The 24,832-nt window shown below is 48.7% G+C and overlaps 2 protein-coding genes across 2 annotated transcripts in view; both read left to right on the top strand.

The window, feature by feature from the left end:
- Nucleotides 1–24,832, top strand: part of LOC111922151 (uncharacterized) — a 181,524-nt gene that overhangs the window by 69,568 nt on the left and 87,124 nt on the right. The gene's annotated exons all lie outside the window — the stretch shown is intronic.
- LOC111945200 (serine/threonine-protein kinase PAK 3-like) lies at nt 578–18,018 on the top strand. The gene is made up of 14 exons (XM_086866547.1): nt 578–627; nt 1,069–1,200; nt 2,684–2,818; nt 3,091–3,435; nt 3,882–3,971; nt 4,371–4,548; nt 6,029–6,092; nt 6,789–6,837; nt 7,613–7,725; nt 11,341–11,458; nt 12,145–12,244; nt 12,711–12,907; nt 14,181–14,318; nt 15,435–18,018. The coding sequence occupies exons 4-13, from the start codon at nt 3,142–3,144 to the stop codon at nt 14,316–14,318; spliced, it is 1,341 nt and encodes a 446-aa protein (XP_086722673.1). The 5' UTR covers nt 578–627; nt 1,069–1,200; nt 2,684–2,818; nt 3,091–3,141; the 3' UTR covers nt 15,435–18,018.

Below are 24,832 nucleotides of genomic sequence, written 5' to 3'. Positions count from 1 at the left end.
GGGTGACTCCTGCACTCGCCCAGTGCTGTGATTAAACATCCACTTTGTAACTTTAAACTGGGAGGAGACAACTGATGGCAGATTTCCAGGCAGCTGGCATCAGAGAAATTGAAAGCTATGAAGAAAAATAGTTTTCATGTGAAAAACTCCATAGATAGTAGAAGAAGACTTCTGTTTCTCTACAAAGACTGATGAAGAGACTCTAGCAGGAATTGGGACTATTTTAAACACCAAAGTTCCAAAGTTTTTTGTCTCCATGTTGTCATGTAAACAAGGGAATGGTTGGGTAGTGGGGGAGAAAAGTGTTGTTCTGGAAGTTTTATTCTGGTTTCTTATTCTTGTAGTTTTTGTAAATAAACTTTCTTTATTCCATTTAAGTTTTAAGCCTGTTTTGTTCTAATCCATACCTCACAGCAAGAAATAAGTAAGTTTTCTAGTGATTTTTTAGTTGCTGCTTTAAACCACAACAGTCAAGCAGGACACCTTTGAAAATGTAGACTGAGAGATCTTCTCAGATGCTGTTCTAAATAGGCCACGGTTCTCTCCAGTTTTCTCAAAGAATTTGGTTCATTTTCCTTGCCCACTGCAGGTCATCTGAGCCGTGTGTTCAGAGGTGCCGATCCTGAGGTGAGTCAGAAAGGAACATTTGATGCTCCTGGTGTTTCACAATTGTGCAGGGAACTGTGAGCTTGGCCTGTGGCAGTAGAGTGCAGAGGGCCAGCTGGGTGGGCTGAAAGAAGATCCATTTCCATGTTTACAACAGCAATAGCAAAGGCATTATTGGCTATTTCCTAATTTTCCATTGCAGAGCTTTAAAAGAACTCAAAGCTCAGATTTGCAGAGAGAACGTTGCTTGCTGATAGTAGCCAGGGTGAACTCTAATTCAGAGCTATTTTCTGCCTGGCTGAATTAACCCATTTTAATTTAGTTGGAGAGACTTAGAATCCCATTGCTATCAAAGCTGATGATTTGTGCTTGGTAGAGCTGGTTGTAGAAATCGAGCTGAAGAGAAATAAGGTTCTAAATGATAGGTAGCTGCCTGTCCCTAACTCCACCATCTGTCCACAGAGCCCAGAAGCAAGAGCAGACTCTGCTGTGGCTCCCTCTGCTCCTGGAGAAGAGGCCAAAGAGGAGCAAAATGAGCAAAAGGAGCACGAGCCTCCAGCTGTGGTCACAGCCCAGCCTGACCATGCCCAGACAGTAAGTGCCAGTGCTGGGTGCTGCTGTCTTTAGTGCAAGGCAGAGCTGCAAGTTTCTGAGCAGCCAGCACTTGCTGTTGCTGGCTGAGGATGCTGAGTGCTGGAGTCCTGCCAGCACCCAGCCATTCCCCCATCCCGTGGCAGCTGGAAATTGGGCTTTGAGCCGTCGTGCTGAGGCCCCAAAGCGCTGCTGCCTGCGGGTGAGCAGCTGGCTGCTTGGCTCAGGGAAGCTCTGTCTCTTGGCTTCTGCCAAGCCCATGGCCAAGTGCTCACACGGCATTTCTGGGGCTCACAGGGCTTGGTTTGTTTGCTGTCCCTTTTTGGAAACCTCTGGATGACCTGGAGAAGTGTTCTGCAGTTTTCTGGAGTAATTCTTCACTGCTACAGAGTCTGTTAGGCCACCTGTCTTTTGGCTTTTGATAAGCTGCAAGGAGATGATTGTGTTGTCCATGAAGCTGTGGCCAGCCATTCTTGTCCTGTGTGGCCAAAGAAACAAACTGTGTAGTTCTGAGCCCTTCTTCTGAGGCAAAATCCACAAGTGGCCAGTTTCTCTTGATACGTTTTGTGGTGAAGTCTGCAGCTTTGGAAACTGCATTGGAGCCTAGTGTGGGGGCAAAGCTGCAAGTCCTTGAGTGCTGTCTTGTGTTGCTAAGAACCCCTTTAGAGATGGTTGTTTTTTCTCCTCAGAGCTGTTTTCCTCCTCCTGTCTCTTCTGTCCTGACACTCCCTGTTTAACCTATAAATTTCTGCCTGTCCTAGTGAGGTGGGACAATTCCATGTTTTAGGTGGTTTTTGGTGACTTTGGTCATACATGCATTACATGACCCATGGCTTCCTTCATTGACATCCCTAGGGGTGTGTCAATTAATTTGTTGATGGGGCCTTTTGAGGATCTCTGTCAGTGCCACTCAGAATTCTCAGCTGACAAAAGAGGGAGGAGAAACACCTTGGTCCTCTTCCATATCCTGAGGTGGCCATAGAGGCTCTCTGACCTGCAGCAGAGGATCCAATTGCACACATCCTTGTCTCCTGAATGAGCAGCATTTCTAACAAGAGTGTAGATGTCAGAAGGGCAGGAGTGGCAGGGCAGGCCTGAAAAGAACATGAACTCCAGCAGTGTCTCTCCCAAGGGCTGAGCTCACCCAGGAAGCCCCTGCAGAGCCAGGATGGAGCTGTGGGACAGGGCTGGCTGTCAGTCACTATGGAGAGACAAGCAGGACACAGCAGAAGGGGAGGGAGGCCCTTGAGAAATGCCCCACATTTCCTGTCAGCTGCCCAAGAGTCTGTTGGAGATTCAGTGCCAGATGGGCCCTGATTGCACTGCCAGTGTCACTTTGGAATCTGTGCTTCCCCATGGGCAGAGAACAAGGCAGAAGAGCAGCAGCACAGAGCTTTGGGAACGTGGGAGCCCATCAGTCTTTGAGTCTTGGCCCACAAATGTTGGATGAGAAGTTGAAGCCCATCTTCTCTTGCTTTCTCTACAGGTCCTTCCAGAGAAAGAGCAGGAGCAGATTGTTTTCTCAGGGAGGCCATGCCAGCCTGAGGGAGAGCTGTTCCCAGCCCAAGAGCAGGAAGAGCAGCTGGGGCAGCAGGTGGAAGAGCCACTGGAGAATGGCCAGGTAAGGCTGACCCAGCAGGGGACAGAGTGAAGGGCAGGAAGAGGGGCATAAAACGCAGCTCTTGGGACTGAGCAGGCCACGAGTGCCAGAGGCCCTGGAAGCAAAGAGCCTCTGCAGAGATCAGCAGCGGGACAGGAGGTTACAGTGGAAGCAGAGGTGGGTAGGGAAGCAGAAAGAAGTGACTGAATGAGTGTGATTTTGAGGCTGAGACTGAGGAAGAAGCTGAGCCTGATGGCAGCTCCCAGGCACTTGCTCTCCATTTATGTGTACAGAACATCAAGGCAGAGCCCCAGGCAGAGCTGCCCGAAGCTCAGAGGGCCATCATGGCAGTGAAGAGGAGGCCTGAGGAGGACGGGAGAAACATCCAGGAGGAGATGAATCTCTATGGGCAGATTCGCAGTCAACAAAATCAGGTGAGTGAAAGAGTGGCAGACACTCCACTCATGGAAATTCCTCTCTGTCATTCTTCACAGGCCTCCGAGGAAGAGCTTCTGGCAGAGCTGCAGGAAACTGAGGCTAGGATCAGGGCAAGGGAGAAGAGGCTGGAGGAAGAAAGGAAAATCATCCAAGAGAAATTAGATCTCCTCGCTCAGCAGCAAGAGGCTCTAGAAAATCGAGTGAGTGAAAGAGCGATAGGCACAGCAGTCACTGCAGTCTGGTGCTTTCTGCCCTTCTTGCCTTTCCTCTGCAGAGCAGCAGGGGGCTTGGCTGATGCCTCTCAGTGCCATCCTGCTGTAGTGTCTATCCCAGCTGCTTGGAAGGACATTTCCTGCTGTGCTCAGTCTCAGCTGCTGCCCTGGGCCGTGGCACCAGTCATTTGCCCCTTTTGCCAGCACTCATCTCAAGGGATTCCTGCTGGCCTGCTCCTGCTCTCCTTGTTTCTTCAGGGCTTTTTGCAAGTGAACACAGTCCCCCAGACAGATTTGGAATACAAGCTGCAAGCTGTCTGTATCCCTTGGTGAATCTGCTGCTGTCCTGCTCTTTCCCTTTGCTCACAGTCAATGAGCCTTGGCACACAGGGACAAGCTGTGGTCTCTGACTGCTTTGTTCTCTTTGACTTGAGGTGGACGTGTTGATATCTCACCTGGCAGCCTGCGAAGGCTTCCAGCAAATGCCTGCTGATGAAGAGCCCCAAGGTCGGCGGCAGGCACAGGTACTGTCCCAAGCACAAGTGCTGTAGGGTGAGCACCTTCTGAAGATGGTGCAGGAAAAGAGGACTCAGGGGGAGGAGCTCCAACATTAGAACAAGGAGCTGCAAATGTGTCTGCAGCCCTTGGAGGGGGAAAGGGATCCTTGGGAGGAAGTGGAATGGTCGTTGTTGCAGTCATCCTTCAGAAAATCCAGGAAAATGGAATATGAAACTGGCCATCAACTTGATTAAAACCAACCTTGGGTTTTGACCATTTGGTTCCAGAAGCGGGCATCCAAAAAATCCAGTTGATGAGCTTTGCATGTGGCTAACAGCAACTTCCTAAGGGCTTGCATTTGAAAAGGGAACTCGGGGTAATCTCTGCCAGCCAGCTTTCTGACACAAACTCCTTTCTTCTCGCAGATCTACACAGGCTCTTCCATTCAATCTGCTGCAGCAGCAGCAGCAGCAGCAGCAGCATCTAAAGGAGCCTTTGTTGCCCAAGCTGAGCAGTGGAGCCGGGGCAGTTTGTCCATTTCCAGCAGTGACACATCTGCTGCTCAGCTCCAGGAGAGCCAGGGAGACTTCCTGGAGCAACTGAGTACGTCTGGTGTATTTCTTGTCTGAGGGACAGTGTATTGTGTGCACGTGCCAGCAGAGCTGTAGCAAATGATCCTCCTCACTTTGGTGTCCCAGAGACATTTAGGACTCCCCATAGGAACTGCTGTGCTCTGAGGCAGCGAGAGAGCGCTCTGGCTGTTCCTGCTGCCTCTGAGGGCAGCTTGGACTGGCTCGGCTTTGCCTGGCATTCCCTTGCCACTAAAGGCAGAAGCAGGAATTGTTCTTGGATCAGCAGAAGGCTGTGGCCCAGCAAATGATCTATGCAAGTCCTGTGTGCTAGTGGCCAAACTGAACAGAATATTTAATTCCTAAATTCTCATTAGACTCCAGACTTCCCACCAGTCGTCAGAACCAAAAGACTTCAGAGATATTGATTGGTTTTGGGGTTTTGTCTTTTTGTTGTGGTTCCGTTTTTAGTTTTCAGTTTTTATCCTTGTTTGGTTTCGGATTTGGGGTTTTTTGGTAGAGTTTGTTTTTTCTCCATCCTGAAAGAGCTGTTCTGCCCCATGTGTCTTACTGCTGTCATTTTTAGGGCTGTTTTTATTGCCTCTACTACATCTACAAGGTTTTTATGAGAATGCTGTATTTTTGTCAGTGAGGACTCCTTTGAAAGAACATCAGGTGACAGCAGAAACAGAGAGCAAGAGATGTTTTCATTGTGCCCACAATGAAGAAACAGATATTTGTATAACAATCTGTAATTAATATCCTAGTTTTATTTTTATAAAGATGTGTCCAAGAGACACATCGACGTGGTGTGATCAGATAAAATAGCACTGCAGGCATTTCTCAGGAGCGAGCCTGCAGCCCCTGTGCTGTGTATTCCTCAGATCCATGGCACTTTTTCATACCTGATTCCCAGCCATTCCCATGACTCTCAGAATCCTACCTATTGGCCCAAGCCCTGCTCAGATCAGTCTCTGGGAAAACACATCAAGCCCTTTGTGATTCTGCAGCACAACCCATTTAATCTGCTTCTTGCCCATAACAGCAGCCAGTGCTGTGCTCTCAGAAAAGACCTGGTGGGGCTGAGAAAAGATCCCAGCTGATTTGGTGTCTACCTTCACCTGCTGGGACACAAAAGGGCCTTGATCTGCACCTGGCTGTGTCTGATCTCCAAGGCAATGCTGGTGTGTCCTGAACAGGGGCCACAGCTTGTCAGGGGCTCAGGCTGGCTGTGTCTTCTTGCCATTGCTTGTCAGTGCTCATGCTTGGCCTTTGCCAGCCTTGTGCTGTGCCCTGCTGTGCTCTCTGCGCTTCATTTCCTTCCAAGGACTGGACAAAATCAGTCTCTCTGCTGCCCATTTGTACTGCACAACTGCCTGTCTTGTTGCTGCTGTGCTTGCTGCCCAGCTGACCACAGAGGGTTCAGAGCCCCAGACAGCAGGGCTGCCTTTGGCATCTCCTGCAAGTTCGGATCTCTGCCTGAAAGTGAGCATCTTGCATTTTGTTTCCCTCAGGGAGAATGGTGAACAAGGAAAATCCCATCACAAAATACATTGAACTGGAAAGTCTTGGCAGTGGGTGAGTCCAACCACAGTCACTTCTACACAGCCATGGGCCAGGTGTTTCACTGGGGGAATATCCATCAAGTGGGAAGTCAGACAAGGTGTCCACATGTTTAGACAGCGGGCTTAGTCTGCCCCATCTCTCAGTACTGGCCAGAATTTGTCAAGTGTGCTCAGAAGGCATTGTCAAAGACATCTCCATGCTGCCAAGGTCTTGCCTGCAGCAAGGAACAGAACCTGGTAAATCTGCTTGTCTTTCAAGAGTGGGACAGCTCAGGATTCATTTCCTTCACATTTTTGGATGTCTCCAAATCATCTGGCCACACTAATGAAAGGAGAAGAATCTTGCTTGCCTGAAAGCACAACCTACCCCCGATGAGAGCTGTCAGATAACAGTTCTCAGGAACATTTCTCTCCAAGAATTTGCTAAAGGAAATACTCCATGCTCAGGATTAGAATTGCACAGTTTAGAAGCTGACACCCGAGATGAAGGAATAAGCTGCCTTTTGGAGCTGAGGCAGTAAAGCCCAAGGCTTCAGGAACAGGCCCAGTGCCCAGGCACTTGAGGGGAAAATGCATCATCTGCCTTCTGGCAGACCCCTCCTGCAACCTGCAGCTTTTAGGCATTTACAGCAGAGCTCTCCTGTCTGGACTGGCTTCCACTGCAAGATCTAAATGGCTTCTCCTTTCTTTGCTGCTGTTTTGTTTCTAGGGGTTTTGGAGAGGTTTCCAGAGCACTTGACACTGCCACAGGAGGAGAGGTAAATGTCAACAGCCCCTGCAGCCTCTGCTGCTCTCCAGGCCTTTCCCCACTGCTGACAGCTGTGGCTGGAGCTTTGAGTAGAGCTGTGCTGAAAAGGCACAAGAAGCACAGACTGGAGCAAGCCTGCAAATTGCACTTGGAACAGGCTTTGTCCTCCTCAGCTGCCCGTAGGAAGACAAGGAGGGCAGCGGTTCCTTTCAGAGAAGGACGTGCCCACACGCTCTCAACTGCTAAAACAAAGGTGGTGTCTTAGAGCATCTCCCTGCTTTTTGGGGCTACAGCTTCAGAGTCCTGAATTCTCATTTCTGGCTGCCAGCAAATACATCTGAATGCTCCTGGTAGTTCCTCAGCCACGTGCAGTGCTGCACTTGGGAGCCACACATAGGGAGAGATCTGCAAGATGTTCCTAAAAGCCCTGAGGCCTGCCCATAGCCCAGGATGTATCCACAGAGAACCAAGGCACCCATTCCTTCTTTTGAATCCAAGCAGAGCAGCAGAGAGTGTGGTCAGAGCTTTGTGGGTGATCGCTGATACACCTTTGTTACCAAGCGGACAAGGCAAATCGCCAGTGGCCATGTGTCCTGTAACTGGCCCCCAAGGGAGCAGAGAAATGGGCTGTTGCAATGTCACTTCCTAATTACTCCAATGACCAGGTCTAATCACAAGGCACTTTGGCACAGCTTGGCTGTGCCATTCCAAAATCACTTGCTCCATGTGGGTTGTGGTCTCATGCTACCAATTTTCTCAAGTTACTCCTTTCAATGTCCTTTGAGGTGGCCATAAAGAAAATAAATGTGCAAGGAGTGAGTAGGAAGATACTAACCATGAATGAAATCAGGATCATGGAGAGTAATAGGAGTCCCAGGATTGTGAATTACTTAGCCAGGTGAGTGGTCACGGTCCTATCCCTTGAATGTTTCTTTACATACTACAGGCATGAGAGCTTAAAAACCCACTTTGGTCAGTGGCAGGAAATAGAGCTGTTAATGATTATTTCTCTACTTATCTCCAATGGATGGGAAGAGACTGCATTTTGTCTTCATGAATCCACCCTGGCAAATGCAGACTGAAAATTGTTCAAAAACCTGCATCAGCCCTATCTTAAGAATTCAATACCTTCTAAGTTCATTGCCTCCACAGTTCTTTGGGATTGAGTTTTTCAAGTTTCTTAAATGCTGATGAACCATCCAAGAGAGGATTGCTCTTGCATTGTTGCCCCTCTTTTCCATTGCTGTGTATGGATGCTAAATCTGAACCAGAGTGCCTGTAGTTATTACAGGCCACATAGCTCTCAGGCCTGACTGAAGGCTAGCCTGAGAAATTCATGAGAAGGAATTAAAATAATTCTCAGAGATACTAAACAGCCTTGCAGGTGTTGTTTTGCAGCTTCTTGTTTCTCCTTGCAGGAGAGAGTCAGGGGGGGCAAAGTGACCCTGACCAATGATAGTGATGTAGTACTTTGTTAACCAATAAGAGTTTCCTTTCTGTACTTTCCACGTATCTGTCTATAAGACAGGGCTGAAGCAATAAACTAGGAATTCTCGTGTTGTGACTCCCTTGAGAGTCCATTGTCGTTCTTTATCGCCGTTCCAAATCGGAGCGACATCTGGTGACCGCCCGACGTGATCTGAACCGACCCCTGAGGTCCGGTAACCCGACATAAAGTGCAGCCGACCCCTGAGGTCAGAAGGCAACTGACGTGATCTGCTAATCCCCTGAGGGTAAGCAGCGAGCGGGAAAAAGCCAGCCCTTCCCCCTAGAGGGGTAAGTGGAATTCTCTCGGGCTTTCCAAGAGGAAGCTGGTTCTGGAAACCAACGGGATAGTGGAGCCCTGCCAGTGAGCGGGTTTGGAACGGCATATCTTGGCGAAGTAGAGCTCAAAATCCCGGGTCCGAGCCGTTAGCGTGTGCATAATTGCATTCGCGGAGCCGCCAAGATAAAGTCCTCATAATGAAGGACTGTACTTCAGCTGATGAACAGCTTGCCTACCTTGCATAGCAGGATGCCCTGCCCCGCATGGGACTCAGTGTTTCTGAAGATGCCATGCGTGCTTTATTCCAGTGGGTTAAAGAGCAAGGTTTTAATATAACTATGGACAATGCCTTTAATCTCGAACTTTGGCTGTCGATAGAGAACCATTTACGGTCAAAATTTATAAACGGAGATATCAGCGTGTGTAGCCTAGCAGCCACCTGGGGAGTGCTTTTTAAAGCGCTGAAACGGAGCCAGTCTAAGGACAGTGAAACCGGGAGGTGAAACTTTAATGCCGAAAGTTCCTCCGTTGTACAAGATAAAGGACCAAGAGATGAAACCGTAGATGAGCTGCATAGTGCTCTTTTAGCTCTGCCCAAACCCTCAGAAGACTTTAGCGGCGAGCGAGAGCAACCCGCAGCCTAGAGATCTCCCTCTCCAGAGAGGTTTGAGCGGCCGCCATCCGCGGAGCTGGGCGCGCGAGCTTTGCTAACACGAAAGCGGCAGGTGAACAGAGACTGCCCGCCTCCGTCTGTGCCACCCGCAGAGCCTCCGCCGGCACCAAAAGCGCCACCGCTGGCCGCCGCAGAACCTGCTTTCTGCAGCCCCTCCGTGCTGTCCGAGCTTCTTCCTTCTGTGCCGCGAACAAAAGCGCAGACATCCCCGCTGCGGCCCGTCAGCGCAGCGGGGGAGGGAGAGAGAGTCAGCGCTCAACTCCCCCGCGCCCGGCGCGCGGGCCGCCGCCGCCGAGGAGTCCGAGCGCAAATCCAGAACACGGCGGGCTGCCGCCGCCGAGGCGGGGGGAGGAGAAACAGCAACCGCGTTCCCCCTGCGCCTGCCCGCCGCCACCAGCCGTGGTCCGGCCGGCCGCCGGCCGACCGCGAGCAGAGGAGCGGCGGGGAGAGGGGAAACAGCAACCTCGCCTTCCCCCTGCGCCTGCCCGCCGCCGCCGGCCGCGAGAACCCCAAAAAACCCGAACTCAAACCCAGATCTGGGGCCGGAGCCAGGCCCGTGGCAAGTGTCGCCCCCCCCGCGCGTCCGAAGCACCAGCGAGAAAGCGCAGGCGGGGGGGGCCGGCGAACCTCGCTCGCCCCGCGCGTGCGCGGGAGGCGCTAGCCCTGCACCCAGTTTGCTCCCCCCGCGCTCCAGCAGGGAGGCGCGGGAGGGAAAGAGAGCACTTGTCGTGCTCCGCTCCCGATCTGAACTCTAGCAGCAGCCCCCCCGCACCCATAAAGGTGGCGGGGGGAGAGAAAGACAACGGCAAGCCACTCTGCCGGGTCCTTCTGCACCAACCTAAAGAAATACCTCAACAAACCCTCCAGCAGCCTGAGCCAAACCAAAGTCCTGCAGTCCCTGCGGGACGCAAAACTAACTCATTTGTATCTTTTAAGTTTTGTGTTTACAGTCCTGAAATTCATGAACTACTGTTCAAACCCAACGAACAATAACAGGAACAACCATAAAAACTTTATAAATCCCTCAAAAATCCCTCAATTATACTTGAAAAAAAAAAAAAAAAAAAAAAAAGCGGGATAAGAAGAGGGGATCAATGCAGCATAAATTGCATATAAATTGCATTGTGCATTGTTTTTATCACTTTGGTATTCTTTCAAACTACTCTATTGACATGTTAGACTGTCAATTCGAACAGACTAACAATGTTGTATATAGTTTTGTATAGTGTGTGTATTAATTCACTGAATTAGAAATATTAGACTCAACCATCAAATCCTTGCAAGGAGAACAGATCCTGAATACCAAAACATAAACCAAAATTCTAAATTAATTCTAAATCAGCATCCATTCGAAGTTCTAGCAAAAAACCTCTTGAGCTGTGTTTGTTCTTTATTCTACAAGGGCCCAGTAAAATATAGAACAAACACTGCTTTTTTATTTAACAGAAAAGGGTGAGTTATGGATGCTAAATCTGAACCAGAGTGCCTGTAGTTATTACAGGCCACATAGCTCTCAGGCCTGACTGAAGGCTAGCCTGAGAAATTCATGAGAAGGAATTAAAACAATTCTCAGAGATACTAAACAGCCTTGCAGGTGTTGTTTTGCAGCTTCTTGTTTCTCCTTGCAGGAGAGAGTCAGGGGGGGCAAAGTGACCCTGACCAATGATAGTGATGTAGTACTTTGTTAACCAATAAGAGTTTCCTTTCTGTACTTTCCACGTATCTGTCTATAAGACAGGGCTGAAGCAATAAACTAGGAATTCTCGTGTTGTGACTCCCTTGAGAGTCCATTGTCGTTCTTTATCGCCGTTCCCAATCGGAGCGACAGCTGTGCATGCCAGGAAGACTAGGTGCTTATTTCCAGAAATGCCATGCGTGACAGGTTTTTTATCTGGGCTCTTCCTAAACTGCCTTTCTCCTTGAGACAGCACAGACTGCAAACACTGCACAGCCTAGAGGCAATGTCTATTTCTTTTCTTCTGCCCTTGTCTCCAAGGGACTCAGAAACAAGACTCAAGCAAAAAACCAACCTAGCCGTGCATGTTCACCTGCATGGCCTTGTTTCCTTTTTTCAGCTACCTTGTGCATGAGGAACTCTGGCTGGTGATGGAGTACATGGACGGAGGCACTCTGAGAGATCTCATCGACGAGATTCAAATGTCTGAAGGAGAGATTGCAGCTGTCAGTCGGGAGGTCAGGGATCCCATCTGTGCTTCCAAGGCCTTGAGCTGCATTGTCTGGGAAACAGGGGCTCAGAACGGGAGGGATTTCATGGGCCAAGCTTGGTTTCTGTGTTGCTGCTAGGCTATGGGCAAGCAAGAGCATCTCAAGTGAACTGTCTGCCAGTGCCTCTACACTCACTGGACTCACTTCCTGTACTCTTATCCCCTGCTCTTGTATTCTAGCTCTGTCTCTTGCATTGGCATTTGCACTTCTCCACCTTGCCTAGCTAAACTTTGGCCTGTCTGCACTACATTCCTTGTCTCTAAAGCAAAGGTGTGGTGGCAGGATTTGAAACAAACAGGAAAGAAAAAAAGAGAGACTAATTTCTTTTAGTCCTCAGCCGAAAAGGATAGTAGTGCAGCCCAAATGCTGTTTGCTTCTGAGCACATGCACTGCAGCTGCAGTCACCCTGGCTGCTTTGCAGGGGACAGTCTACAACAGCAGTTGCTGGTGCTCTTTCAAAAGCTGACATGCCTTTCCTGAGAAAGGTGCTGCTCTGCTCCTGTTGGAGCAGCAGGCTCTTGCTCTCAATGGCGCTGTGTTCTGCCATTCCTCCCCATTCCCCTGCAAAGGGAACCTTCCACAGCTGTTTCCTTGCTTGTGCGATGAACTCACAGCACTACTTTTTGCCCCCCTGGTTCTGTTTTCTCTCTCAGTGCCTGCAAGGACTGGATTTTCTTCACTCCAACCACGTGATCCATCGAGATGTCAAGAGCAACAACATCCTTCTCAGAACCGACGGCTCTGTCAAGCTGGGTCAGTGTATTCTTGCTCAGCTTCAGCCTTCCAGGAATGGGGGGTGTGGGGCTGCTTTCAGTGACTGCCAGCTCCCCAAAAATGCTGCTGCTGGCAGTGCAGGGGTCCCCCCTGCTGTGGGCTGAAGGCACATTTGCAGTGTGCACACAGCTATGACAAGGAACCACAAGCAGCCAAGAGTGCTATTGCTCTGTGTGTGTGTCTGTGTGTGTTCCTTCCAGAGGGAGGGAGCTGCAATCTAAACCTTCAGGGGAACAAAAGGCACTGCTGGAGGAAGTGTAAAAAATGGGGGGATGTTTGAAGTAGCCAATTCATATTTCCTTGGCTAAAGCCTCAGATAAAGAGATCAGGGAGTGTTGTCCAGGAAATTCAACTGCACATTCTCAAACTTCCACTGGGGAATTCTCTGGCTTGGTTTCCTAATTGACAGAATTAAAATTAAAAGAGTATTTTGCTTTCTCCTCAGCTGATTTTGGCCTTTCTGCTCAGCTCACCCCTGAGCAAAATCAGCGGTGCTCGGTGACCGGGACTCCTTGGTGGATGGCACCTGAAGTGGTGAAGCGTCAACCATATGGCCCCAAAGTGGACGTGTGGTCTTTTGGAATTGTGGCAATTGAAATGGCCGAACAAAAAACTCCTTATGACAGTTTCACCGCTCGATCGGTAAGGAGCAAATACTCTCTGATCTCGCTGTCTTTCTCACCTGTCCCGTGTTCTCTGCTCACTGCACAAAATCCCATGGCCATCTGCTGGAAGTACTTCCACCAAGGCCCCTTCTACAAATGGCCCTGTAGCACATCAGCATCTGCTGGAGCTTTGGTTGCAGCACTGGGGGAACTCAAGCCTTACCTCGTCCAAACCTTCTCCATTCTCAGGCAGCATTTTGCTTTGCCTTACAAGTCGTTCCAGCTCTTTTGGCTGTGTAGATGGCCCCTAGAATAGGAAACAAGCGTCTCAGAGCTGGTGTTATCTTTCCAGGAATGAAGCAAGGAAACTCAACCCAAACCAAGTTTCTAAAACAGTGCTTTTGAGAGAAGAAGTGCAGCCCCATTCTTCTCACAGGGAAACTTGCCTGAAACCTGGAGATGAGGCTGTAAAGCCAGAGTCTCTTCTGCTTCTTGTGCAGTGCTGCTGAGACACTCAGTGACCACCTTCTTTCATAACCCAAGCCACTTTCTCCGTATCACCAAGCTGGAGCCTGGTGATGGGGAGAGCCTGCCAAAACCTCCTGTTTGTTTCCTGGCACTTTCTGGGATGGGCACAGCGTTAATGCATTGACTTGAGAATCCAACGAGCACAGGCTTACCACAGGGGTGACACTTCTGATTTCACCATGAATATTTTCCTTTTGCCACGTAAGGGAACCTGAAATTTTCAGAGTGCTGAGAGACAGAGCTGCAGGTGGCTCCTGTGTGCCCAAACAGGCATTTTCAACCCACTACATTTGTGGAGGCATCTTGATGTGTCTGTGTTGAAAATGAGATTCCAAATGTTTGTTTCCTTCCCTGAGGAACACCTGCTGCATTTCCTTTCTTTTCTTCCAATTACCATCATTTTCAAGAACAGGACAAGAATCCTTGGAATAGTAGAGTTAGTTAGAATAGCAAAATCCCTCTTCCAAAAAGGCTGCCAAGCTGCTGGGAATCCTCCAAGAAGGAAACATGTATTTGCTGATGTAGTTGCCACTAACTAGATCAGGCAATGAAATCAGCTGCCAAGGCAAGATCTGCTGGATGTTGGCAAAGCTGTGGCTTTGGGGCTTGGGTTTTTTCATGATACAGGAAAGTCGTCATCCAAATGCTACAGGAAAGTCATGTCTGCCTCTCTGCCAGGGCAAAAACAGCCACTGCAGAGTGGAGCTGGAACAATGGGCTCTGGGAGAGCAGTTCCAGATGGGAAAGAAGCAGGTGGAGCCTTGTGTTTCCTTTTTCTCCAGGCTAAATTCCACATAGCCACAGAAGGGACCCCACAGCTGCGGCAGCCCGAGCAATTCTCGCCTTTGCTGCGTGACTTCCTGAGCTGCTGCCTGCAGAAAGGCGAGGCGCAGCGCTGGTCTGCCAAGGAGCTGCTGTAGGTAAAATGCCAAAAGGGCTGCAGGTGAAACAGTGTCCCAGGGATGGGCTCCTCCTCCACTGAAATCCAAGGCATCAGATGAGCCCCCATCCTCCTCCCTTCCAACCTTGGTGCTGTTCAGCTGACAGTGGGGAGGAATCCTAGACTGGGCTGGGCTGGCAGGGAGTGCTGGGTTTTAGCGCTGGCTAAAATCACCAGGGCACTTACTCATTTCTTGCTGGGAGCTATGGATTAGGAGAAGGGCAAAACAGGCTTCAAACTTCAAAGGAATAACAAATTTTATTATCAGGCCCACAAGAATAAGAAAGGTCTCATCTGTGCAGTGAAAGGGTTCAATCTCACCCAGGTCATGGCAGTCACGGTGTTGGATTTCAGGCTGTGCTGGGCCCCTCTCTCTGCCCGGGAGCCGCTGGGAGGGGAGGCTCGGCCTGGAGCCGTCGCTGCACGTCAGGGAGAGGGTTTAGTGTGGGCAAGATGTCAGCAGCCGTGGCCTGGCCCAGCCTGGGGCCGGGGTCCCGCAGCCTTCATCCCCCGCCCGGGAGCTGCTGGGCTCTGGCCCGGCCTCCCCCAGGAGCACAGGCCGTGGGCGAGCAGGGCCGGCCTCACCACAGCTCCGTTACCTTCGGGCTCCGGAAGCAAAGAGGGCCAGTGCCCGGGCTGGTGGTTTTCAAAATGTGGATCATCACAGAGGCACATCTCATTTCTAAATGGTGCAAAATGTTGTCAGTTCTCAGAACTAGCCAGCCATTGGCCTGTCTCAGGCACAGAGGAAGCTCCCAGCAGCTTCTCTCAAAGAAATCACTTCCGTGCGGGGTTTCTTACTTCCTTCCCTAAATGTCAATTCATCTCAAACTAACACACAGGGACATGGAAAGGTCATCTAGTCTGTGTCCTGCAATGAGCAGGGACACCTTTCAAGAGATCAGGATACTCACACCTCAGATGTTTCCAGGGGTGGGCCACCTACCAGCTCTTGGGGCAACCTGTGCCACTCTTGCCCCATACTTCTGACCTACTCTGACTCAATCCCCATTTCATTTAAAAAGTATTCCCCTGCCTTTGAAGCTCTTCGCTTGGAAAATCATGCTTTCTTGTTGTTTTCTTTTCCTTTCTGCAGCATCAATTTATAACATCGGCCATGCCTGGGTCCAGCCTGGCACCTCTCATCCTTGCAGTGAAGAAGTGGAAGGAGGAGGCAGGAATGCAACAATTAATTTAGAACTGTCTTCTCCATGACCAACTTAGAGTAGGATTATAGAGTAGGATTGCAGAGTAAGATTGTAGAGTAGGATTATAGAGTAGGATTGTAGTGCAGGATGGTAGTGTAGGTTTGTAGTATAGGATTGTAGAGTAGGATTTTAAATAAAATTTCTAAAATCTCAACTCCTTTGGAACATTTCTCTCCTTCTGACCCTGTGAGAAAGCTCAACATTTCCTTCTGAATTGTCAGTTTTTTCTTAGAGGTGGAAAGTGACATTGATGGCTTCTTTGGTACAGTTTGTAAGGGGGGAAGGCTCCTCTTCATTCATCCTCTCCAGACCACACTGCCTTTGGAATATGGCCAACTGGCCAAGTTTTGCCCAGCTCTGGCATTTCTATTTGAGGCAGAAACAGCAATGGCATTTGCAGGAAAAACCAAAGGAGGAGCGGTGCAACGCAAACATCCTGTGCAGATGCAGGCTGTGCAGATGTGACTCGAGAGTATTTGGGTTCCTGCCACTTGGATTTGTATCCCTAAGAGAAATCTCTTTGGCTGGAGGAGAGTCTGGCTGAAGAGAGAAAACAGAAAGAGCAGTGAGGGTGCTGTGCAAGGTCTCCTGTGGTGCAGAGCTGTCAGCGCCTGTGAGGTAGAGCGGGCCTGGCCTTGGCCAGGCTGGAGCCCCAGCAGAGCCCTGGCAGAGCCCGGAGAAGCCTGAGCCTCGGCAGAGGCAGGCTGGAAGGAGGCCCTTGGAGCTGCAAGAGGCAGCAGCCTGGCCCTGGCTGCCTCTTGCTGGCACCAGGCAAATCCTCCGCTCTCAGAGCCAGGCTGGCAGCTGGCTGCTCCTGAGGGGAAGCGGCGCCGTGCTGGGCACAGCACACACTGGTGCCATGGGCTGTCTGGAGTCTGCACAGGAGGAGAGAAAGGCAAAAAGCAGCCCAGGGCTGCTGCCCTGCCTGACCATTGCTGCTCTTCTGCCGCCTGCCCTGGAACTCCTGGCAATGGTCAGCAGTGTGTGCAGCACTCTGGGCACAGGGGGAGGGAGCCGGGCTGCTCCGCAGGCTCCAGCACAGGGCAGTGTCCTTCAGGCACGGCATTTCTGCCAGGGGAACCGAGGCCAGCGTGAGGCACTGACAGCAAGTCAGGGCACATCTGCACGAGCCACTGCCTCACACAGCTCTGGGACCAAGCGCCTGCAATCCTGGAGCTCTGCACTGAGCCACAGCAAAGGTGTGAAATGCAGAGGGTTTGCAGAAATATTCAGGGGCACCAGGCCAGCCTGCTTGGTGCTCTCTGGGGCACAGCAAGCACTGTGCAATGCAGCTCGGAGCTGCTGGCAGAGAGAGACTATGGACATGTGCCTGAGGCTTGTTCTTGAGTAGTGATTTGGGAGGGAGCAGAAGGGTCTCAGTAAGCAATTTGTGTTTTCTTCATTAATTGCTGAATGAAAGACACAGTGTGGCCTCACGCAGCAAGAGCACTTGCAGAACTTACTGACTATAAGTTTGTGTTGAATTCCCAGAAAAGGGAAGTGTTGAAGTGTAACAAAAAGGCCTTTTGAATTCAGGTAGCTCCTGAGCCTTCATCCAAAACAACCACCAGGATTGGTAGGCTGACAACTACCTCATGCAAAGCCCTGATGCAAGGGCTTCCACAATCATGGAATTAGAAAATATGAAGCTTAGGAAAGTAGAATGTGCCCATTAAGTTAAAAAAGTTTAAAAGCTTGTCCTGTGCAAAGAATGGACAAGTGAGTTTGTGGTGGAGCTTCCCCCTCACTCCTGGTGTTGAACAAACGAATCCCTGCTCTGCAGGCCCTACACTATGGAGTACTGTTTTCTTGACTACTATTTGTGCATCATAATCACGCTATGCTTTTCATTGTCTTCTTAGAACCTTCCAGGCATGAAGTGAGTAAGACAGTGAGTTGTGTATTGATAGGGCCGAAGAAACATTTCCAAATGCCATCCTGGGAAAGGAAAGGACGTGAAACAGCGCTGGGGAAGAGCGTCCCTCACACAGCCCTCAGAGCTGCCACCATGCACAAGATGGCGGCCGGGGCTGAGGCTGTGCCACCGTGCACAAGATGGCGGCCGGGGCTGAGGGTGTGCCACCGTGCACAAGATGCCGACCGGGGCTGAGGCTGTGCCACCGTGCACAAGATGGCGGCCGGGGCTGAGGCTGTGCCACCGTGCACAAGATGCCGGCCGGGGCTGAGGCTGTGCCTCTCAGAGCGCTCTGCAGCCTCTGCCAGCCCAGCCCCAGCCCCGGAGCAGCGCAGGGCGGGCAGAGCCCCCTTCCAGCCGTCTGCTTCAATGGACATTGACAGACACCTGGGCCACGCACACAGGCTCACACCTTTGCTCTGTGCACACAAACACGTACCAGGCACTTGGAAACCTCGACTGGCAGCATTTTCAGGTGAAAATACAAAGCAACTCCAGGGTTTGAATGTTTTCAAATAGAATATTTCATTTGCCAATAAAAGGACCAAAAGCAGAAAGGGGCATCCCAGCCTGTTTCTTCCATGCAGGAATAGTGTCACAGTGACTGTGAGCTGATGAAGACGGAGATGGGATTTAATCCAAAGCAGATTGTGCAGTGGGTGCTCACCTGTGATATATATCCCTCACAGTACCTATTTATTTGGAACACTAAGAAGATTATGAGCCTGGGCAAGATATTAACCCTTTCAATACAGACATGAGACCTACAAACCTTGTTCATCTCTCCAGGGACAGAAAAGGACAGAGTAATAACACGCAAAAAAAACAACATAAAAACATCAAAGTCAGGGAAAAAAAAGGCCAAACCTCAGATAGAAAAGAAATGAAAAAATGGCAATTGAAACTAAAATAATCATTTAGTAAGGCCATAGAGATAATCATTGATATACTAAAATATCTCATTTAATTCATGAAAAAAGTATAAAATAAAGTATTAAAACTATAAATCTAAACAAAAGCATCCATTAATGAAACAAATGTTAAAATAACTGTAATCCCATGAAAAGCCTGAACAGAAAATAAATAAAAACAATAACATGCCCATTGCACCCAGGGAGAGAAGTAGAAAACTTCCGTTTCCAAAGATGATCACAAAAACAAATGAAGAAAACTTTTGCCTTCAAACAACTCATCCTTAAAATAACACCCCATGAATTCATAACCCATAGACACACCTCTAGGAGGGCTGTAAAAATGAGAAAAATGTCACAATAGAAAAATATTTTCCCAGATGTCTTCTATTTGTAAAAATAAAAAACCACAAAAAACCTGTCTCTTGTAAAAAAGTCTTCATGATACAATAAGAAAAAACTCCTATTGCTACAAAAACTAATAAAAAACTCTTGTGTAATTAATACTGTTTTAACATCCCAAGTTCTAGCTCTATGCTGTCAGTTTAAAAAAAAACAAAACCAAAAGTTATTCAGGAGAGGAAAGGTGTTCTGTAAGTTTTATTCTGGTTTCTCATTCTTGTAGTCCTGTTAATAAAGTTTTTTATTCCTTCTAAGTTTAAAGCCTGGTTTTCCCTTCTCCTAATCCATATCTCACAGTGAGAAATGAGTAAGTGCCCTGGAGATTTCAGCCAGCGCTAAACCCACCACATTATTTAGTGCATTAGCCAAAAAACTCAAATTAGCGAATCTAAGGCACTGCACCAGGCTGAAGCTGAGTGTAATAAAGAATTGGGTAAATAAAAATTCGGAATAAGAAGTTTAAATAAAGTATGTATAATTATAACTAAATGTAAGTATGGAATAAGGAATTCTCCTCCCGGTCGAGGTAGAATTCCTTTTCCAAAAATCACGAATTGCAAAAGAACCCCCCCCCCAGATAACAGGTTTCAGCAGACTCATCAACTCGGAGGAAAAGACAGGACACAGGCCATCATAGAAACAAAAGAACCAGCCTAAACGTCTACCTCCAGAGAAAGGCAACGCCCGGCCGATTTCGGCCGGAGACCATCAAGCAAGACAAAAAGGACGAGCCCCAGGAAGATGGTCGTTGCCAGAATCGAACACCACACCCGCCAAACCCATCCTACAGAAACTCAATCAAGAAAGACAAAGAAGAGACTACTCCTCCGAGATATCCATCGGTGCTAGCCCGGATCTCTCAATCCTGCTGTGATGAAATATGTTAAAATACATACAGACTCACTTTGCATTTGAGGAGACTCTGCCCGGATACTTACTGACTCAATGTTCTAGGCCAGGAAATCCATTCACCAGACAATCAGGGACATTGGGTGAATGGAAACTGGTTGGAATTCTAGCCTGGGGACATAAAATCCTTATAAAAACCCAGGCCAGAGAACCCTCAGACGTGGATTTGGGAACACCTATACCTTGCGTATAGACCCTGTCCACCCAGCGCTGCGCTGTCCATTTATTGTGGTTTTTTCCTCGCTGTTTGTTGCTTTATTAATTTATAATAAATTAATCTTTGTTAATCTTTAATTTGCCGTTGCATTTATAACAGATTGGTGCCGTGACTCGGATCGGAAGAAACTGTGGGAGAATCTCGCTGTCCAGGGGGGTACCCCCGCTGATTTCAGCGGCCTGGGGAGCAGAGACCCTCCGCAGTTCGCTCCGATTGCCGAAACAAATTTAGGCTGAGGAAAAACCATAATAAAAAGGGGAACGGATCCAGAGAGCTCGGGAAGGCAGGAGCCTTCGGGAAAGCCGCGGCTTGGTAGCTCATAAAAAGTCATACGTGCACGAAGACGCCCTCGCAGGAAATTGCTATAAGTACTGTGAGGTTGAGCGGGTGATCGGGCGAGTTTGTGAGAGACGTGACCTGGTCACGAAGCGAGTGTGGACTTCAAGGCCGCGTTTCCATCCTCCCGCGAGGGAATTGGCCGGCCGCGAAGGAAGCGATTCTGTGTGAAAGGGTCTCTCTTTCCTTACTCGTAAAGCCTGAGGCTAAAGGGAGTCTCAGGGGACCGATCAAAGGGGGCTGAGAGAGGAAGGGACGTCCAGTCGAGCTCTGGAACTGGTAAACTCTCTCAGCCAAAAGATTTAGAAAGTCGGAACATCGAGAAAACCCCGGTACAGCTAACCGAGAGGTAAGTATTGGTGCAATCTAGGACTTTCAGACGAAGAAAAAAAAAAAAAAAGAAAGACGAACACAACGCAGAGCAGGTAAGAATCGTAAGAAAATGGGACAGAGAAAAAGTAGAACGCAGAAACTAGATAACGAGAAAAGCCCATCAGAGGAATCAAAACAAATGCTAGACATCCCACCAGAGAGTCCTTTAGGGTGGATGTTGAGAAATTGGGAAATTTGTCCCGAGAAACGAGGAAAATCTAAGGCAAAAATGATTTATTACTGTGCCGAGATCTGGGGAGGACAGGAATTGAGAAACTGTCTCACTTGGCCAGTATTGGGAACATTTGATAAATGGACGTGCAGGGAATTACTCGCACACGTAGAGAAAAAGGTCTCGTCAGACGGCGAGGAGAAAGAGTATGCCAAACTCTGGTTAAATACCAGAGTGCGGCTGTTTCCAGTGAAACAGAAAAACGAACATAAGACAGAGACCTGGGAACCCCTGGATCACTTACCCCCTCCATACCGCGGGCCAGTAGAGCCTCCGATAATGGACCAAGTAGTACCATCAGCACCCGAGGGTTCCATGGGGCAACTAGCAGAAGCACGCTCCCCTCAACCACCGGGAGTAGTGCCAGAAACCCTCACTACCCCCCCACCTGCAGAAAACCCAGCCACCGCACCCTCTTTGGAGTCGGTGTTGGCGCAAGGATGGGGCTTACCCCCTCCACAAATCCCGGTCCGGCCACCACAGCTGGGACCACCGAAAGTATCAGAAGGGAACCCTCTGAGTCACGTAGCTGCGGCAGACATCCCGCCATCAATGAGGGGAAACCCTCCCGCAAACTCCAGTTCCCCTCCTGCAAGCAGGACTCGGTGGAAATCAAAAATAGGGAATGGAGAATGGGGAGAGACAGAAAATGGGCATCGAATGTTCCCTCTCAGGGAAGTGCCAACCGCCCCCGGAGTAATTGGATTTGTAAACATGCCCCTTAACTCAGGGGATGTACGAGCATTCAAAAAGGAAATGGGGCGACTGCTAGATGACCCATTTGGAGTGGCCGAAAGATTAGACGATTTTCTAAGAAGTAGTATTTACACCTACGAAGATCTCATGGCCATCCTGAGATCCCTGTTTAGCCAGGAGGAGAGAGAAATGATTAAACAGGCGGGCATCAGGGATTGGGAAAGGCAGCACCCGCAGGGAACACCCGGTGACCAAAAGTGGCCGAGCGTGAGCCCGAGTTGGAGCGCCCAGACCGAAGAAGGGAGAAGAAGCATGATGGATTTGAGGAATATCATCGTGCAAGGAATAAGAGAGGCGGTCCCCAGAGGACAGAACATTAGCAAAGTATTTGGGGAATGTCAGGGAAAAGAGGAATCCCCTACCGAATGGGTAGAAAGGCTGCGGAGAAGTCTGCAGATTTACTCCGGGACTGATCCCAGTTCTCCGGTGGGGGAGGTCCTGCTGAAAACGCAGTTTGTGGCTAAATCATGGGAGGACATTAGGAAGAAACTTGAGAAAATTGATGGATGGCAGGAGAAGAGTCTCCAAGAGCTTCTAAGGGAAGCTCAGAAGGTTTATATGAGGAGAGAAGACGAAAAACAGAAACTTCAAGCCAAAATATTAGTGGCTGCAGTAAAAGAAGTTCAAAAACACGAACAGAAACAGGGTAAACAGATACCTAAAAAACAAAAAGGATCCCAAAAGGAGGAAACTCCTCCTCGAAAGGATCTTCCTGAGTGCTTCTACTGTAAGAAAGTAAGACACATAAAAAAGGATTGCAGGAAACGAATAAAAGATGAACAAATATTTAAAGAAGATTATGGAAGTCTTGGGCTCTTTCAAATGGGGACAGTAACAGCAAAAGAGCCCTTGATAAAATTGAAGGTAGGTCCCCACCGCCAGGAAATGAGCTTCCTGGTTGATACCGGGGCTGAGAGAAGCACCCTGCAGAAGTTGCCTATAGGGTGTGAAACGAGTAAAGAAAAAGTAATTGTAATTGGCGCAAAGGGAGATCCATTTAAAGTCTCGGTAATCAAGGAGGTGGAAATCGAGTCAGAAAATAAGATATGTTTAGGAAATTTGTTGCTTGTAGAAGAAGCCGACTACAATCTATTGGGAAGAGATATGATCATAGCTTTAGGAATAAATATCATTGTGAAAAATTCAGAATTAGTAGTGAAGGTGTTGCATTTAACTTCAAAAGATGAAAAAGAAATTGACCCCCGAGTATGGCACTCAAAGGGGGAAGTGGGAAAATTAGATATTGCTCCCATCAAAATTGAAATTGAAAATCCAGAGAATCCGATAAGGATCCGACAATACCCCATCCCAGCCGAAGGGAGGAAGGGTTTGAAATTAATAATTGACGAGCTGCTTAAAGGAGGCACGCTCGAGCCCTGCATGTCCCCACATAACACCCCCATCCTGGCAGTAAAGAAAGCCGATGGGAACTTCCGATTGGTTCAGGACTTGAGAGCTGTAAATGCTAGAACCCGAACCAGGTTTCCGGTAGTAGCAAATCCTTACAATTTACTAAACAGACTCTCACCAGAGGATGTATGGTATAGTGTAATTGATTTAAAAGATGCTTTCTGGACATGTCCTCTGGATGAAGGGAGTAGGGATTTTTTCGCTTTCCAGTGGGAGGACCCAGATACCAATCGAAATCAGCAATTGCGGTGGACGGTCCTTCCACAAGGATTCGTTGAATCTCCGAACTTGTTCGGACAAGCCTTAGAGCAGCTACTCACTCAATTCACTCCAGAGGAGGGGACAAAACTATTACAATATGTAGACGATTTGCTAATCGCCGGGATCACGGAAGAGCAGGTGAAGAAATGTACCATTTCCCTGCTGAATTTTCTGGGACAAAAGGGGTTGAAAGTGTCTAAATCCAAGTTGCAATTCACCGAGCCCGAAGTAAAATATCTTGGACATTGGATATCACAAGGGAAAAAGAAATTAGATCCCGAGAGGGTGGTGGGAATCCTTGAGCTTCCTGCCCCACAAACCAAGAGACAAATTAGGCAATTTTTAGGGCTCATGGGATATTGCAGACAGTGGATTGAGGGATACAGTGAAAAGGTGAAATTTCTGTATGAAAGGCTAAATACAGATCGATTAAAATGGACAGGACAAGACGAAATTAAATTTCAAGAACTAAAGAATGCCCTTGTCACTGCTCCAGTTCTAACATTACCAGACATCAGAAAAGAGTTTCAACTGTTTGTCGACATAAGTGGACAAACAGCACAGGGAGTTTTAACCCAGGAATGGGCAGAAAAGAAGAAACCCATAGGGTTTTTGTCCAAAATCCTAGATCCAGTCAGTCGGGGCTGGCCTACGTGTCTGCAAGCAATTGTGGCAGTAGCACTGTTGGTTGGGGAAGCCAAAAAGGTAACGTTTGGAGCTCCCCTGATAGTTTATACTCCACATGATGTAAGAAATATCTTACAACAAAAAGCAGAGAAATGGTTGACCGATTCAAGGCTTCTGAAATATGAAGCCATGTTAATCAGTTCGCCAGGATTGGAATTAAGGACAACCTCTGCACAAAACCCTGCGCAATTTTTGTACGGGGAACCAACGGGAAAGCTACTACATAATTGTATTGAAGCAGTGGAATTACAAACTAAAGTAAGACCCGATCTGGAGGATCAGGAATTGGAAGGAGGAGAAAAATGGTTTATCGATGGTTCCTCGAGAATGATGGAGGGAAAACGTAAATCGGGTTATGCCATCATAAATGGTATAACAGGACAGACTGTAGAATCGGGTCCCCTAAAAGCAAATTGGTCAGCACAGGCTTGTGAACTCTTTGCTCTCCTAAAAGCCCTCAAAGGCTTGAAGGGAAAAAGGGGAACCATCTATACCGATTCAAGATATGCATTTGGGATAGTGCATACCTTCGGGAAAATTTGGGAAGAAAGGGGTCTGATCAACACTAAAGGAAAAGGATTGGTACATGAGGAAATAATTAGACAAATTTTAGAAGCAGTCAGGGAGCCACTGGAGATATCTGTGGTTCATGTAAAAGGACACCAGACCGGACGACAATTCCATACAAGGGGAAACAATTTAGCGGATAAAGAGGCGAAAAGAGCGGCATTGTTGACCGTAAGTATTTCTGAGCTAATCCCAAGGGAACCCCCAGAGGTTTCAGTGCTTCCTTCAGAAAAGGAGCAGGAAGACTTCAAAAAGGTAGGAGGACATTTCAAAGAGGGTAAATGGTGGTTACCCGACGGGAGGGAGTTGGT

The sequence above is a fragment of the Cyanistes caeruleus genome, chromosome 31 (genome assembly GCF_971803275.1).
Source record: "Cyanistes caeruleus chromosome 31, bCyaCae1.hap1.1, whole genome shotgun sequence".
In the NCBI taxonomy this organism is placed as follows: Eukaryota; Metazoa; Chordata; class Aves; order Passeriformes; family Paridae; genus Cyanistes; species Cyanistes caeruleus.
Note: the sequence above shows the minus strand (reverse complement) of the source record. Positions and strands in the feature narration are given on the sequence as shown.

Excerpts from the sequence above, each read along its gene's own strand:
- LOC111945200 (XM_086866547.1), top strand. The coding sequence starts at position 3,142 with ATGGCAGTGAAGAGGAGGCCTGAGGAGGACGGGAGAAACATCCAGGAG. Across the intron at positions 7,726-11,340 it reads ATTGTGAATTACTTAGCCAG|CTACCTTGTGCATGAGGAAC; the intron begins GTGAGTGGTCAC and ends TCCTTTTTTCAG. Across the intron at positions 12,245-12,710 it reads CGACGGCTCTGTCAAGCTGG|CTGATTTTGGCCTTTCTGCT; the intron begins GTCAGTGTATTC and ends CTTTCTCCTCAG.